Genomic DNA, 15,926 nt, shown 5'->3' with positions numbered 1-15,926 from the left:
TCATCACCTGTCCTGGTTCCCTGCTGTGGCCTGTCTCCTCCTATCATCCACCCACAAGACACCTAGAATGTACCTCCCCACACTGTTTTAAATGTTTAATTTCTTAATTTCTTTTTTAAAGATTTTATTTATTTATTTGACAGACAGAGATTACAAGTAGACAGAGAGCAGACAGAAAGAGAGGAAGGGAAGCAAGCTCCCTGCTGAGCAGAGAGCCCGATGCAGTGCTCAATCCCAGGACCCTGGGATCATGACCTGAGCCGAAGGCAGCGGCTTAACCCACTGAGCCACCCAGGTGCCCCTAATTTCTTAATTTAGATAAAGGTTTCAAATCTACAGATTGTGCAGAAATAAGTCTAAGAGACCCCCATGTGCCACCTACATTTCCCAGATGAAAACAGTTAACTATACTTGCACCAGATCTCTTCTTTTTAGAAATAAAATGTTGTAGAAGCAAATTAAACCCTTCCCCCTTCTGTTCCTTCTTCCTGCTCTCCATTCCTGAAACCACCAAACTCATGATGCTGTAAATCAATCCTGTGTGTACTTCCTACTCTTAGTATATGTGGACATACTTGGTACAGAGTTGTTACTTTGGGTGTTGAAGCATCCTTAGTGACCTCTGCCACATCTTTCCAGCTCTTCACTTTCTAAGACTCACCTGCTGGGTCTCTCAGCTGGCCCAGTTCATGTTTCAGTTAACATGGTCATAAAAAGGCCAAATGTTATGAGGAAATTAGAGCAGGATGGTCTAAAATGTGCCAGATAGTCATCATAAATTTTAAAACTGTATATCCAAGAAGCCAGTGATAAGAATCCATCTCTGGGTATTAATGCTAATAAAGGTTTTATCCCCCCAAAGTCATGTAGATGGCACCTTCTTAAACTTCAATATGCATACGAATCACTGACAGATTTGGTCAAAATGCATGTTTTGATTCAGTAAGTCCAGGAGTGGAGGGGCAAGGGATTCTGCATTTCTAGCAAGCCCCTGGATGCTGATCCTTGAACACCTTTAAGCAGCAAATTACAGGCATAATGTGAGAGCTTGAAGCTTGTCAAACAGGGGTCAGGAGCAGAATACAGGTTAACGGTCTCAGTTTGGGGATGATAATCATTTTGTCATTTGTAGATTGAACAGACTGAACATGGTAGGGGTACAAATATGACTTCTACTTGTTCTTTCTGTGAATAAGATGCCAATCTCACATTTTTGCGTCAGCCTTTTGGGGAATGGAGAAGAAAACATCCTCTTCTTATGCGGGAGAGGAACAGGAAACCCACTGCAACTTCCTCCATGAACAGCAGCTTGAGGTAACAATAACTCCACAGACACCAGGAGTCTCTGCTTACGGAGTGTATCAGGGCTCCATCTGAGAGGCTGAACCACTAGGGGAGATCGAAGATAGATAGTTAGATAGATAGATAGATAGATAGATAGATAGATAGACAGGCAGATAGATAGATGGATAGATGGATGGATGGATGAGCTTGGATTTAACCTTATGCAGTCAGGAGTTATGAAGCAGTTCCTAACATTGTGGTCTTAGTGTCAGATGCCGACACTCGAAGTACGGAGGGTAGGCAATTAGGAAGAGAAAACAGATGTAAAGTGGGGAGAAGCTAGGACAAGCTGGTATAAGCTGGCCTCTGCCTTTGGTGGTATGAGCATCCATGGGAGAAACTGGCATCCTTCATCATGGAGCCAGACACACACCTGGCCCAGAGCTGGAGAAGTTGAGAAGATCCAGAAAAAGGTGAAACAGTTGCGGGCCTGGCTGCTGCCCTATGCAAACCTGACGAGCCAGCAGCCAGCCAGCGACAACCTGTGTGATCTATAAAATGGCAGCTGCTTCACTTCTGCCCTCCACATCTTGCCCAAGAATCTCTATTGGTCCGTCCTAACCGAACGCATAAGGAGAAGGTAATTCTAAGATATAGTTCATTCAGCCTAGTCAAGCCGATACATGACAAAGCCATGCACAGAGACTGGAGGAGAGTGGAGAGAAGATCCGTCAGTGGCCGCTGGGGAGATGGAAACATGAGCAGCTCTGCTCTCAAGCAGAGGCACCTTGAATGCATGTGTCTCATAACCTCTGGGTGGCTTTTTAAAAATTTTAGAGTTAGAGGGGAAACTGGTAGCAGCTACCTCTTATTTGGCTTTAGCTTTTCTTCCAAATCTTTGAGAATCTTTTTATGTTACAGTTTCAGTCAAGGTGCATCTGATCAGTTGTCATTACATTATGGTTGTAGATAGTTCATTAAAAAATATTCCAACTTTCAACCAATTTTTTAAAAGATTTTATTTATTTATTTGACAGACAGAGATCACAAGTAGGCAGAGAGGCGGTCAGAGAGAGTGGGGGAAGCAGCCTCCCTGCTGAGCAGAGAGCCTGATGCAGGGCTCCATCCTAGGACCCTGGGATCATGACCTGAGCCGAAGGCAGAGGCTTTAACCCACTGAGCCACCCAGGGCCCTCAACCAATTATTTTTTTAATAGATTTTATTTTTCATGAGCAGCTTTATGTTTACAGAAAGGTACACAAAAAGTCAAGGAAATTCTCATATACTTCCTGTACCTCCACACCCATTTTCCCCTATTATTACCATCTTGCAGGAGTATGGTACCTTTGTTACAATTGATGACCAATAGTGGAATGTTATTACTAACTAGAGTCCATATTTTACACTAAGGCTCACTCTGTACTGTACAGTTCTATGGCTTTTTATAAATTCATCATGTCATGTATCCACCATTACAATACCACACAAAATAGTTTCACCTTTCCATCCCTACCCCCATCTCATGATCTCTTGGCAACCACTGATCTTTTTACTGGTCTCTATAGTTTGGCTTCTCCTAGAATGCCATATATTTGTGGTCAGAGAGTTTACTGCCTTTTCAGATTGTCTTCCAAAATGGCTGTATCATTTTGTACTCCCACCAGCAATGAAGGACAGTTCCTGTTGTTCCACATCCTCAACAGCATTTGGTGTCATTTTTTTTTTTTTTTTGGATTTTAGACATTCTAATAGGTGTGTAGAAGTATTCCATTGTTGTTTTAACTTGCAATTCCCTAATGACATTATGGTTAGCAACTTTTCATGCTTATTTGCCATCTGTACATCTTCTTCAGTGAGAAATCTGTTCATAACTTTTGTCCATGTTTAAGCAGATTGTTTTCTTATGGTTGGGTTTTAAGAGTTCGTTGTATATTTTAGATATAAGTCCACCATCAGTTATGTGTTTTGCAAGTATTTCTGCCAGTCTGTGATTTATCTCATCATTCTCGTAACAGCCAGTGCTATGAGTCTCAAAAGGCTCATAGACCAATGGCAGACATGCTGGCTAACTGATTTTAGTTTTTAACAGCAAAACACCCCACAAACGGCAGAAGGGTGACAATGTTTGAGCAAAATGGCACCTTTTGAGAATTAGGCACTGTGGAATAGCAGCTGTTCTTTCTTCCAGGAAAGCCACCTGGATTACAGCAGCCCATGGCACCTTCTTATGCTTTTCAGCCCTTATGAAACACTTGAAGCTGGACTCAGCTTCTCGCCAAAATTTACTATCTTAATGGTAATCCCATGGTCCCTTTCTCCCTGGGCCAAAGGCTCAGCCAACCCTTGGATGTCTCTCTGACTCCTCACACCCACAGGGTCCCACATTGTTATCAACATTTCCCCCAGAGTTGTGCCTTCTCTGACATCTGCATTTCAAGGTCTGCTCCGGAGCCCAGAGCCCTGGACCTCACCCTGGATGCCCCACCCTCTACACCCAATCAAGATCCGGACCCACTCACTCAGTTGTCTCCCCTCTGCTCCACAGCCCTATATGGTCCACCATTGCCCTCCACCCCCATACCTCATCCTGTCCCCAGTTTTATTCTCACCCCACCACCTCTCCCCTCATTTACTGAATAACTACTTAGAGAGTCAGGCTTTGTACCAGACACCGAGGACAGAGTAGTGACCTAAGCATGTTCAGTGAAAGGTCCCTGAATGATGCCATTTCTCAGGGCCCTGAATGAGGCTGAGTGGGCTCTCCAGAACTCCACTACCAGTATCCAGTGCTTTCTGGGGCAGCCCACAGACCTCTGACCATTCCCTGTGTCCCAAATTGACCCACTCCTGTTGTTTATTTTCCACCATCCCTACCTGGTGATGGTGATCCGTCTAAGTCCCCCACTGAACCTGAGCTCCGTAGCATGGAGACTGGGGCTCTCTCATCCACCGCAGTGGAATGGTAAAGACGAGGAACACCTGGAAGAATGCATGCCGGGGAGATATCAGGGTCGTGCTATCGGCCTCCTATCCCTTTCCATCCCTACCCCCGTGCTATCGGCCCCCTATCCCTCCTCACTCAGACCTGAAACAACCTGTTTCTGAAATCAAGGAGCAGTAAGTTTGACATCTCCGCACCTGACCTCCCAGAATGAAAGTCTCATTTTGTCAAGAGAATCAAGGGAGGCATTTGGAACCTTTTGCCTCTTAAGGGGCACTTGATGGTGAGCGGGAGGACGAGGAAAGCGAACGAACCTCACCGTTTCCCCTCACTCGAAGATACCTAAGCTGGAGGAGCAAGAAACGTGAGCACTGCTCCGTGGCGCGGCGGGGCACCGAGACCCTAGTCCGCCTGGACACCGATGGCGTCACTGCCGGCGCGCTCGTGACGTCAGAGGCGGGCGCCACACTTGAAGAGGGTGCGGGAAGCCGGGGAGCGGAGCTGTCATGGAGTTAATGCAAGAAGCGCGGGAACTGGGCTGCTGGGCGACGGAAGAGATGGGAGCGCCCGTCGCAGCCCGAGCCCCGGAGTCGACGCTGCGCAGGTGAGGGACGCTCTGAGAGTGAGCACTCCCAAACCCTCGAGGTGGTCTCCAGGGATGAGAGAGAACCCCACCCCTCCCTGAAGACCCGCCTTCCTCTGCCTCAGTGAGAATAACCCTTAAGGGCGCCCCCTCCCCCGCCCCGACACACGCACACCCAGTAGTATATTCAAGAAGAGGATCCTGGGTTGAATGAAGATCCCCTGGCGGTGATCCCGACACTCCCACCCCCCACCCCGTGAGACCACCCAGAGTGAGAGCGAGGCACCAGTGAGGATCCTCCGAAATTCAGTGGAGACCCCTTCCCGTGTGGAAGTAAGATCTTTGGAGTGAGACCGTCCCTGCAACAGCCTACCACCCCCACCCACCCCAACCAGTGAAGAGACTGGAGTTACCAAAGACCACCCCACAGGAGATTGAATTTATAGGCGTTATGACCCACATCTGGTAATGAGAGCACTTCCTGACAGTATATTCCCCACCCCTCTACTCTGGGAGTGACTAGAGATAACCCTCTTCTCCCAGGAGAAAGGAATCACCCCACCATGGAATGAGAATATCCCCCACACAGAGAGAACCCCACAACTCAGTGACCAAGAACTCCCCAGAAAGGACTATCTCACCCCAGAAAGTATGGGCTCTCTTTCCCCCTAGAAGTGAGAATTCCCTAGTAAAAACCTTACCCACCGTGACCAGCCTGGGAATAAGGGTGAGCCACCCTGTGTGATGCCGGAGGTGTACCTTTACACACTCTTCCCGCAGACTGTGTCTGGGCCAAGGGGCCGACATCTGGGCCTATGTCTTGCGGCATGTGCACAGCCAGAGGTGAGCCTGGCCACATGAGGGAGGCTGTGACAGGGAAGGGACACAGGCAAGCCCCACAGTAACACCTCTTCCTTCTGCCTCTCCACTGTAGGAGTGTCAAGAAGATCCGGGGAAACCTACTCTGGTAAATGGTTCTATATTCCCTCCTGTTAACCCTAGTCCCATCCAGCTGTGTTTTCACCCACAGCCTCACACCACTTGTCTCCCCTGGAAGTCCCTGTCATCCCCTAACTCTGGCCTCATTTCCTCAGGTATGGCCACCAGGACAGTCCAGAGGTGAGAAGCATGTGTTATAAGATCTTTTATCCAAAAAGAGGACATGTAGATTTCTGCTCTAGGCCCAGCCTTGTGCTATGGGATGCTGGGGACTACTGAGTCACAAGACAGGTCTGATCCCCACACTCACAGGACTTAACAGTCCAAGGGAGGCAGGCATGAGCTGGATGTTGAGGGGACATGGATATGAGGCATCCAAGCTGATGAGAGGAGATGGGAGAAAGGACTGGTTTCGGAGATATACTGAGGCCAGTGTAGGACCTATTGTGTGCAAGGCGCCCCAGTGCCATCTAGGGAGAGGTTTCCAGAAGACCTTGGGGCCCCTAGATGTGGTGCTCAGTGGGGAGGTAAGAACTGGGGCAGAGATGTAGTGTCATCAGTGCAGAGACAGGACACGGGTTAGGACGATAAGGGAGACAATCCCAGGAGAAAGGAGGAGGCCAGATAGTACCCTAGTGTTCTTTTAGGCCCAGAGAATAAGACACAGAAATTCCTCACAATAAACCCTCTGCTACTTCCCTGTGCAGGCAAGGAGACCAGTGCTCCCCAAATAGCAGTTAGTCCAGGCCAAGCCCCAGCCAGGCCATGCATCTGACTCTGTACCTGATCCCACCAGGCCCATCGGAAGCTGGAGCTGGAAGCCACTGTTGCTCACCTGCGGGCAGAGATCCAGGAATTAGACCAGAGCCTGGAGCTGATGGAGCAAGAGACCGAAGCTCAGGGTGACCTATGGGGCTGGGAAGATGAGCAACAGAGTGGTGGTGGGGGAACTGCTGATAGCCATGCATTTCTCTTACAGACATGGCCCTGGAGCAAGCCCTGCAGAACATTCAAGACACCCAGCGTCGCGCTCTCCTCCTCCAGGCCCAAGCTGGGGCCATGAGAAGGCAGCAGCGTGGACTGCAGGATCCCATGCAGCGGCTGCAGAATCAGCTGAGGCGTCTACAGGACATAGAGAGGTGGGCCTCAGGTGCTCAGGGACCAGCCTTCACCAGGCGGGGCAGGCAGACATTTTCCATAGAGACCTCATTGCTCTACCCTGACCCCTTCTTGGGTTCCAGAATTCTGAGCTCCACTCCTTAGGATTTAAAGCCTGTGAGGTCAGAAAGTTTTCTCATCTCAGCCACTTATATTTCCAGTGCTTAGAATGGTCCCAACCATATATCTAAAGAATGTTCTAGGGAAAGAACATTAAATAAGGGACAAGTACCTGCCTCCTGGGGCTTCTACTCTGATGCAGAGGAGCCAAAGATAAACTAGGAAGCAAACTCTATAACTGCAAGGAGAGAGAAGTGCTGTGATTAAAAAGGTGGTGTGATAGTAAAGGTGAGGGAGATATACTCCAGGGAGGATGGCCAGAGAAGCCGTCTCTGAGGAGGTAGCACTGAGCTGTGGAAGGAATCTCCAGGGAGAGGGACAGGAAGGGCAGAGGTGCTGAGTTTGGCATATGGGAAAAACAGCCAGGAAGCCAGTTCATCTTCAGTTACACAGGCAAAATGGAGGGCACGAGAAGGTGAGGTCAGAGAGGTGGACAGAGTGCCACGGGGGCATCGGAATTTTACTCAGAGGCTGGGTTCATGCCTTAGCCTGTCCACTTACAGCTCTGTGACCTTGGGCAAACTACTTAGCTTTTTTGTGCCTCAGTTCGTAAACTCTATGGATTGGGGATTAATTTAAACCTACTTTATAGGTGACTTAAATGATGCAGAGCACTTAGAAGAGTTTCTAATACCCATTATTACTATTTTGAATGTGATGGGGAAATGTTACATTTTTTCGAGGGCTTTGGGTAACAAGGTGACCTGATTTGTCTGAAGTTTTAACAGGATCATTGACTACTAGTTGGAAAATAAACTGCAGAGGGCAAGAGCAGAGGCCAGTGAGGAAGCTAATACAGCCAGGAAGTGTCAGTGGCCTGATTTTAGAGGTGGACCCTGAGATCCAGGCTTAGTGACTAGCCTTGTAGCAGAAAGAGACACATCCATTCTAGCTCCCTTTTCCCAGTGACTACTACCCCAACTCTACTTTTCTCTCCAGGAAGGCCAAAGTAGATATATCTTTTGGACCCTTGACATCAGCAGCCCTGGGCCTCGAACCTGTGGTCCTGGTAAGAGTCTTGGGCCATGGGGAAACGAGTGGGGAGTCAGGTCAGGTGGACCCCTGGGTTGCCCTCATGTCCCATCCTCTTCTTCCCAGGGTGATGTCCGAAGAGCCTGCACCCTCCGGACCCAGTTCTTGCAGAAACTCTTAATTCCTCAGGCCAAGGGAGGCAGCGTCCCGTGAGTGTCATCCAGGCTCCACAGATTCTGACAAGAACCTGGGCTTTCATGGAGGAGTTACTCATCTGTTCCTTCCTCAGACACTCAGCCTCTGGACTGTGTCAGCCCCAGGCCTTGGCCTGACAAAGCTCTCAGGTTGAGAGCAAAAAGAGACAAATACATTACAGATGGTAGCAACGTGGGTGATTAGGACTGTTGGGGGTGGGGAAGCCTGAGAGACTCCAGGTCCCCAGAGAAGACATCTTCCTCACTTAAAGAGTCAGGGAGGACAGGTTCTCTGGTGAGGAGGCTTAGGCAGGATGAAAGGTTAAGACAATATTCTAGACAAATAGCACATGTGAAAGGCCCTAAGGGCAGCTGGTTGGTGAATCCAAGTCTAGCAGGCATAGATGGACTTGGTTTCCTTATCCTTAAAATGGGGACAGTGATAGCCCCCACCTTACAGGATAGTGGTGATCAGTAGAGGGAGAGTTGTTGTGTCTTGTAATATTCTCTGTCCCCTTCCCCAACCCCACAGAACCCCTCGAGATGACTACTTTGGAGCTTCCTACCAGCAGTGGCTTAGCTCTGTGGAGGTAAGGGGGGGGGGGCCTCACCTTCTGTCCCATGAGCAAACCTCAGGGTGCGAGGACCCAACTCTTGATCCCTACTGCATCACCATAGATCCCAGCGCATAGCCCCGCCCCCATCTAGCCCTACTTTACCCTTTCCCCTACCAGACACTGCTGACAAACCATCCTCCGGGTCATGTCCTGGCCTCCTTGGAGCACTTGGCTGCAGAGCGGGAGACAGAGATTCGGTCCCTGTGCAGTCCAGATGGGCTCCGAGATACAGAGATGGACAGGTGTGGAGTGCCGTGCTCCTAAGGGCCGGGCAGGGCGGGTGAATGGGTAAGCCAGAACAAACTCTGGACCAAGCACAGTCACCTGCTGATGGCGGTGAACCTGAAACTCAGTGATCAGTCTGGCAGGTGGGCTGACATTGGCCACCCCCAAGAGCCCTGGCAAGGGGGGGACTCCTCCCTCAGCAGTTTTACCCCACCCCCAGGTCCCAGGCACCAGACCAGTCAGACTCCAGCCAGGCCCTGCCATCCATGGAGCATCTCATCCAGGTAACCCCCAGGCATCCTTCCCAGGACTCCATCCCCTTCCCATCCCAAGGCCCACTTGATCCCCTTCCCCCCAGGGATCATGCCCACCCTGACTTTGTACTCTTGCCCCAGGAGGGCTGGCGGGCTGTGGGTGTACTGGTTGCCCAGCGGGGCCCCCTTCTGAAGGAGCGTCAAACCCTGACCCAGCGCCTCCAAGGCCTGATGGAGGAGGTGGAGAGATATGCCCCAGGATCCAGTGAGAGGTGAGGGGGCTCTCTCAGCAGAGACCTCTAGGGCATCTCTTTCCCAGAGGTCTCAGAATACTAGACTTTTTCTGCTCCTGTGGCTCCCAGTTCTGCCTCCCTGCTCTCCTGGTTTGTCTCCCTGTGTTTGTGGCTCTTTGTGCATCCTTACAGATCCATCTGCCTCCTCTACTGGGAGTCTTAGTCATCTTTCTTTTCTGCCATGCCCCAGGCAGGCCTTCATGCTGGGGCTCCGTGGCTGTGGCCTATGGGCAGAGCTCAAGGCCCTGCGTGCCCAGAGCCAGGAGCTGGAGGAGGTGGCTGGGCGGCGGCAGCTTCTGCTGCAGGAGCTACAGGCCAAACAGCAGCGGATCCTGCACTGGCGCCGGCTGGTGGTGAGAGGCTGGCCCTGGGGGATGTGGCAGTGCCTGATGGAGGGCCAGAGAGAGTCTGGGAGCCTTAGGTCCAAAACTTGGCTTCCAGTGGTGTGGAGAGGCCCAGAGTCAGTCTCCTAGGAGGCAGCAGGACCTGTGCAAAGGGGAGGGCAGGGGTAGAGGCTGGGAGATGGAAAGTAAAAGCTGCCCATCTTGGTGGTCTCATGGCTGCCCAGGAGGAGACACAGGAACAGGTCCGCCTCCTCATCAAGGGCAACTCAGCCAGCAAGACACGCCTGTGCCGGAGCCCTGCAGAGGTGAGATGGGAGTTGGGGCAAGGTCTGGGTAGGGCTGGGGCTCCTAGAGATGGCGCCAGGGGGCTCCAGGCTGCCCCTCGCATCCCTTTCATTCCCCGCAGGTGCTGGCTCTGATTCAGCGAAAAGTGGTCCCCACATCTGAGGTGGTGGCACCACAGAGTCAGGAGCTGCTTCGCTGTCTGGAGGAGGAAGCCCGGCATCTTCCGCACCTTCTGCTGGGTCCCCTGCTTCGGCACAGCCCTGGAGGGTAAGACTGAAGCCACCCCCTTAAGCTCCTTCTGTGGGTGACTATCACTCCCTGATTCCACGCCAAAAACATAATCCTGGGCCTCCAGTGTTCCCAAGCTGTCAGACCTCACCCTCAGGTCTCAGTCCTACTCTGGAATCCTAGTCCCCAGACCCATCTCCAACTTTCTGGGCCTCCTGAAGCCAGCTCTCAGCCCCCAGAACCTCTGGAATCCTAGCCTCCCTCCAAGTAGCCCACCCAGCCTGGACTTTCCCCCCCAGATTACAGCCCCTGCCCACGGTCCTGCCATCCATCCACCAGCTGCATCCTGCGTCCCCGAGGGGCTCCAGCCTCATAGTGCTGAGCCACACACTGGGGCTGCCTGCAGGGAAGGTGAGTACCTGTCCCCTAGGACCTGTCTTCCCACTCCTCCTCCTGCCCAAAGTGACTGTCCTTCCCCCTCCCTCCAGGCTCCGGAACTGCTCCTCCCAAAGGCTGCCTCTCTTCGCCAGGACCTTTTGTTCCTCCAGGACCAACAGAGTCTCCGGTGCTGGGATCTGCTGCACGTGAAGACCAGCCTGCCACCAGGACCATCCACCCAGGGTAAGCCCTGCCCTGCCTTCACAACCAGCATCCCTGCCCAGCCCCGGGACCATCAGCCTCCAGAACAAATCCCAAACATCCATTGCTGACACAGGGCCTACTGTGTGCTGAGTGTGTTCGCTGGTTTCATCTGCACAGCAGCCCCATGGGGTGAGCACTGCCGTTTGCCCCTTTTGCAGAGGCAAGAACTAAGCCTTGCTGGCTGCCTAGGTGGCAGAGCTAGGATTTAAATCCAGGCAGTCTGACATGTGTCTGTACTCCTAACCAGGTGATCCTACCCATCAAATTACCAAGTACTCATGTATCACCATCCAGTAGGAAATGAGAGTAGTTAAAAGTTGGGCTTTGGGGCGCCTGGGTGGCTCAGTGGGTTAAGCCTCTGCCTTCAGCTCAGGTCATGATCTCGGGGTCCTGGGATCGAGCCCCGCATCGGGCTCTTTGCTCGGCGAGGAGCCTGCTTCCCCCTCTCTCTCTGCCTGCCTCTCTGCCTGTGATCTCTCTCTGTAAAATAAATAAATAAAATCTTAAAAAAAAAAAAAAAAAAAAAGTTGGGCTTTGGAGTTAAACTCCTCTCAGGCCTACCTCTTCCCTGCTGTGTGATCTACCAGTGCCTCCATTTTCTCCTCAGTGGAGTAAGCATAATCATAATACCTTGGAGAGTTGCTGGGAAGACTCAGTCCAGTTACCCAAATAGGGCACTGAACAATGCATGGCATTCAGTAAGCGCTACGTGCCTCTGGTACAATTATGATCATTTTGTCTGCGCATGTGCAGTCTCTTTCAGTCCTTATGGTGAGGGTAGGATGTCTGTTGTTGAGAGAGAGGAGCGGGGAGGGGGAGGTGGGGAGAGAGAATCTTAAGCAAGCTCCAGGCTCCGCACAGAAGCCAACATGGGGCTCAGTCTCACAACCCTGAGATCAGGTCCTGAACCAAAATCAAGAGCCAAATGCTTAACTGGCTGAGCCACCCAGGTGCCCCCAAAGGTAGGGATTATTAAGACCCAATTTACAGATGAAGAAACAAATTCAGGGAAGTTGTTCCTTGCTAGATTCCCTCAGGAGGCACTTGCTGGGTACTTGCCAGCTGCTGGCCCCGAGAGCTCAAGGGGGAGAGAGGCCAGAGCTGCCCATCCCCAGGGATCCCAGTGGTAGAAGCAAAGAGCACAGAATCAAAGGGTAAATAGGAGAGGTGTATTGATAAGAAACGACTTGGGTGCCATCAGCAAAGCAGGAAAAGACCATTTCCAGGCCTTCGGAAAGGCCTTCCCCTCTCTGATGAGCAGGGAGCTGTGTGCGAGAACAGCCCATGTTATGGCACAGAATCATCCCACCTCGTGGGCTTCTTGGGCTTTAGCACGTCTGTGGCAGAACATAGTTCTCTCTGTTCTGAAAAGCAGTTTTGTTTTTCTTCTGCCTTGTTTCCCTCCCTCAGCAAATGACCGCACTCTCCTTACTGAGGCCAGCCACCCAGGAATCATGCGTAATTCCTCCCGGCTCCTTAACCGCCCCCCTCCCGACCTTCAACTTGTCAACAAGCCTTATAGGTCCCACTCCAGCATGCCCCAGTCTTCCCCCTGCCTCACTATTACACATGACCGCAGGAGGGGCTGAAGAAAGGGCAAGTGTCAGGCCTGAGGTCAGGCAAGAATGGAGCCAGGCCCAGGGTTCAGACTGCACTGCTGATCTGTACTTGCTCTGAGATGGACCTGGTTTGGACCTGTGAAGAGGGACTAGACCTAGTCACATCTCCAGGGGGAAACACTGCTGGAATGTCGGTTATAGCAGTCTAAGGAGGAAGCCTTGGGGTGAAGAACACTGGGAAAGTCTTCCAAGAGGAAACGTGGTGTCTCGAGTGGGCCCAGAGGGACAGGCAAGGTTTTGGTAGTAGCAGAGGCAGATAGTGCAGACCCTCAAGTACTAGGCTGAGGAGCTCAGACTCTGTTCTTGGGGGTACTAGGGAGCCTTGAAGGGTTCCATGCAGAAGAGGAAGAGGATCAGGTTTATGCTTTAGAAAGATCACTCTGGCTGCCATGTAAAGAATGGACCAGAATGGGAGGCTGAGACCTGGAGCCTAGGAGGGAAGCTGGAGAGCAAGCAGGGAAGGTGGAGGAAGGGAAGGGATGGGCCAAGGAGATGGGTGGTCTGTGCAGAAGGGAGGAAGGTACACAGGATAAATCCTGTGGGATGGTGGGCTTGCCCCTGAGATGAGGACCTGGAAGGAGGGAGAGATCTGGGAGACATGCTGAGGTCCTGACTAGGTGACTGGAGACTTGGTGACCCACTGGCCATAAGGCACCAGACAACCCGAGGACTCAATGCTGCCTCCCGGGTTTCTCACCCGCAGAGCTGCTGCAGATCCGGGCATCCCAGGAAAAGGAACAGAAAGACAATCTGGGGCAGGCTCTGAAGCAGCTGGAGAACGTGCTGAAACAAGCGCTGGAGCGAATCCCCAAGCTACAGGGGGTTGTGGAGGACTGGTGAGAGGGGCATGTGGTGGGGGGGTGAGGGTGGGCAGGGTGCTGAGCCAGGTGGAACGGGCAGAACTTGGGCGGGGTGCGGGGGGCAATGTGTGGCTGGTAACAAGCAGGCCAGGGTGTTGGGAGGGAGGCTGAGTGTCTAGAAGCCCAGGCCTTCCTGTGACACTATCCCCTTCCCCCAGGTGGGAGCAGCCAGGCCAAGCTGCCCTGTCCGAGGAGCTCTGCCAGGGCCTGTCCCTGCCCCAGTGGCGGCTGCGCTGGGTCCAGGCCCAAGGTGCCCTGCAGCAGCTGTGCAGATGAAAAGGGGCCTCAAACAGAAGTCAGGAGCTTCATATTCACCCCTTCATGAGACCTTTGGAAGAGAACATCACCTGGATGTGTCAGCCCACTGTCTCTACCCACACTTGCTGTCCCCCTCACAGGTGTTTCTGTTCCTCTCAACTGCCTTGGACTTGTCTTTTCATCACATCAAAGCCAAGTGAATGGGGTACTCTGGAGCCCACCCTAGGTGCCCCTGAAACTCCCCTCGTCAGCGGAAAGTCATTGAATGAAAAGTCATTGAGCACCTGCTGTAAACACTGAAGATCCGGCACTGAACAAAGTGCACGGAAGTCCCAGCCCAGGAAGTTGTTCAGCACAGGGAAGCAGACCCTTGACAAGTTAAGTGAGCACATAGCATGTTCGAAGAAAAAAGTTCTGGAGAAAAAGAAAGCAGGCAGTAGGAAGTGTGACTTTAGCTAGAAGACTGCACACACTCTGTGAAGGTGATTAGAGGGCATCTGAGGAGAGCCTGTGGGGGGCCAGAAGAAGGCAAGAGCTGGGGAAACAGCCCTGAGCTCAAGGTTGTCTTCTAGTTTTTACATTGTTTCCTTTTTTACATTTAAATCTCTGAAATCATTTGGAATTTATCCAAATGGATCCAGTTTTGTCTTATTTTACATATATCCCAAAAGCACTTAAAATTCTCTGAAGGAGAGGTGGGTAGCAGGGATCAACCAAGGGTCAGGAGACAAGGGAACTTTCTAGAGTTGAAAATGGATTACACGTTGAAGGTAGTAAGGATAGATGTCAGAACTCATCTAGCTATACTCTTTTAAGTCTGTGCATTTCACCGTGAATTATTCTTCACCGTGCATTATTCTTCAACTTATAAGGTAAAACTTTACCCACCTATATAAAATAAGATTTCAGGTGATTTGAGATGCCACCTCCTCGTATGCTAAATGTCTGTGAGTAATCAGACTATATCTGGATTCTCTTCAAGTCTGTTGTCTGTGATTCTCATATGCTATCCCCACCGTGTTGTAATTATAAAGGTTTTATTATGTTTTAGGATCTGAAATGGCTGGTTGTTGTCTTGCTCTATTTTCTCAAGGCTTCCCTGTCTCTTCTTGCTCATTTTTTCTCCCAAACGAAATGAACTTTATACCCAACCTGCCTGGTTCTAGAACAAATACGAACACAGATGGGAGTTTTACTGGGGTTGCAATAAGTTTACAAATGAGGGAGATTTACATCTTTATGTCTTTAGCATATTTCCTTTCCTAAGTGCCACCATAGTGTTCCTCTCCTCTCTTCATCCTGGCTCCTAACCAAGACTGATCATGGGGGTCCTTGTCCCCCCTCCCTGCTTAATTTTTCTCCATAGTACATCTTTTTTTTTTTTTATTTGTTTTAGGATTTTATTTATTTATTTTACAGAGAGAGATCACAAATAGGCAGAGAGGCAAGCGGGGGTGGGGGGAAGCAGGCTCCCTGCTGAGCAGAGACACCCCCCCCCAATGTGGGGCTTGATCCCAGGACCCTGGGATCATGACCTGAGCCAAAGATAGAGGCTTTAACCCACAGAGCCACCCAGACACCCCTCCATAGTACATCTTCTAACATACTTTGTGTTCTACTTTATTTATCCTTTGTTGTCCTCCAGACAGAATGGGAGCTCCATGAAAGTGAAGTTCTCTATAAACCAGAAGTTGGGCAAACTTTCCTAAATATGATTCAAACTCCAGATGCAGTAGGGTAATTATTAATGAAAACATAAAAACAAACTTTTGCAGGGTACCTGGGTGGTCCATTTGAGTGGCCGACTCTTGGTTTCCACTTGGGTCATGACCTCAGGGTCATAGGATCAAGCCCTGCATTGGGCTCCTGTTCAGCACAGTCTGTTTAGGATTCTCTTTCTCCTCCCTCTGCCCCTCCCCATGCTTGCACACACGCTTGATCAATCAAGTAATTAATTAATTTTAAGAACTTTTGCATGGCAAAAAAAAAAAAAATAACAAAGTAAAAATTGATAAATGGGAGGGGAGAGGGATTTGCAGTTTATACCATAAAGGGGGGGGGGGGGTGTGCACACATGTGTATGTCAAAATGGAAAAAAAAATTCCAAGT

At 50.8% G+C, this 15,926-nt stretch overlaps 1 protein-coding gene and 1 long non-coding RNA gene across 2 annotated transcripts; one reads left to right on the top strand and one right to left on the bottom strand.

Annotated features, from left to right (window-relative positions):
* Positions 1–205: 205 nt before the first annotated feature.
* On the bottom strand, positions 206–4,653 carry LOC101687646. The gene is made up of 3 exons (XR_200395.3): positions 4,541–4,653; positions 4,160–4,264; positions 206–1,389 (listed from the first exon to the last, which is right to left on the bottom strand). It is a non-coding gene; the product is annotated as an uncharacterized LOC101687646 (long non-coding RNA).
* Positions 4,654–4,671: 18 nt separating this feature from the next.
* On the top strand, positions 4,672–14,877 carry HAUS5 (HAUS augmin like complex subunit 5). Its single transcript, XM_004765082.3, has 19 exons — positions 4,672–4,830; positions 5,590–5,652; positions 5,744–5,776; positions 5,904–5,928; positions 6,545–6,650; positions 6,728–6,887; positions 7,966–8,035; positions 8,125–8,207; positions 8,725–8,782; positions 8,927–9,051; positions 9,255–9,318; positions 9,430–9,560; positions 9,772–9,934; positions 10,150–10,230; positions 10,332–10,477; positions 10,738–10,849; positions 10,927–11,059; positions 13,403–13,535; positions 13,718–14,877. The coding sequence occupies exons 1-19, from the start codon at positions 4,733–4,735 to the stop codon at positions 13,833–13,835; spliced, it is 1,902 nt and encodes a 633-aa protein (XP_004765139.1). The 5' UTR covers positions 4,672–4,732; the 3' UTR covers positions 13,836–14,877.
* Positions 14,878–15,926: the final 1,049 nt, after the last annotated feature.

This window comes from Mustela putorius, unplaced genomic scaffold (assembly GCF_011764305.1).
Source record: "Mustela putorius furo isolate JIRA1106 unplaced genomic scaffold, ASM1176430v1.1 tig00000174_pilon_pilon_pilon, whole genome shotgun sequence".
NCBI lineage: Eukaryota > Metazoa > Chordata > Mammalia > Carnivora > Mustelidae > Mustela > Mustela putorius.
Note: the sequence above shows the minus strand (reverse complement) of the source record. Positions and strands in the feature narration are given on the sequence as shown.

What these genes read in the sequence shown, in the direction of transcription:
- HAUS5 (XM_004765082.3), top strand. Translation starts at nt 4,733, where the DNA reads ATGGAGTTAATGCAAGAAGCGCGGGAACTGGGCTGCTGGGCGACGGAA. An exon ending in CCGGAGTCGACGCTGCGCAG is followed by an intron (nt 4,831 to 5,589) that starts GTGAGGGACGCT and finishes CTCTTCCCGCAG; the next exon opens with ACTGTGTCTGGGCCAAGGGG. An exon ending in GCAAGAGACCGAAGCTCAGG is followed by an intron (nt 6,651 to 6,727) that starts GTGACCTATGGG and finishes TTTCTCTTACAG; the next exon opens with ACATGGCCCTGGAGCAAGCC.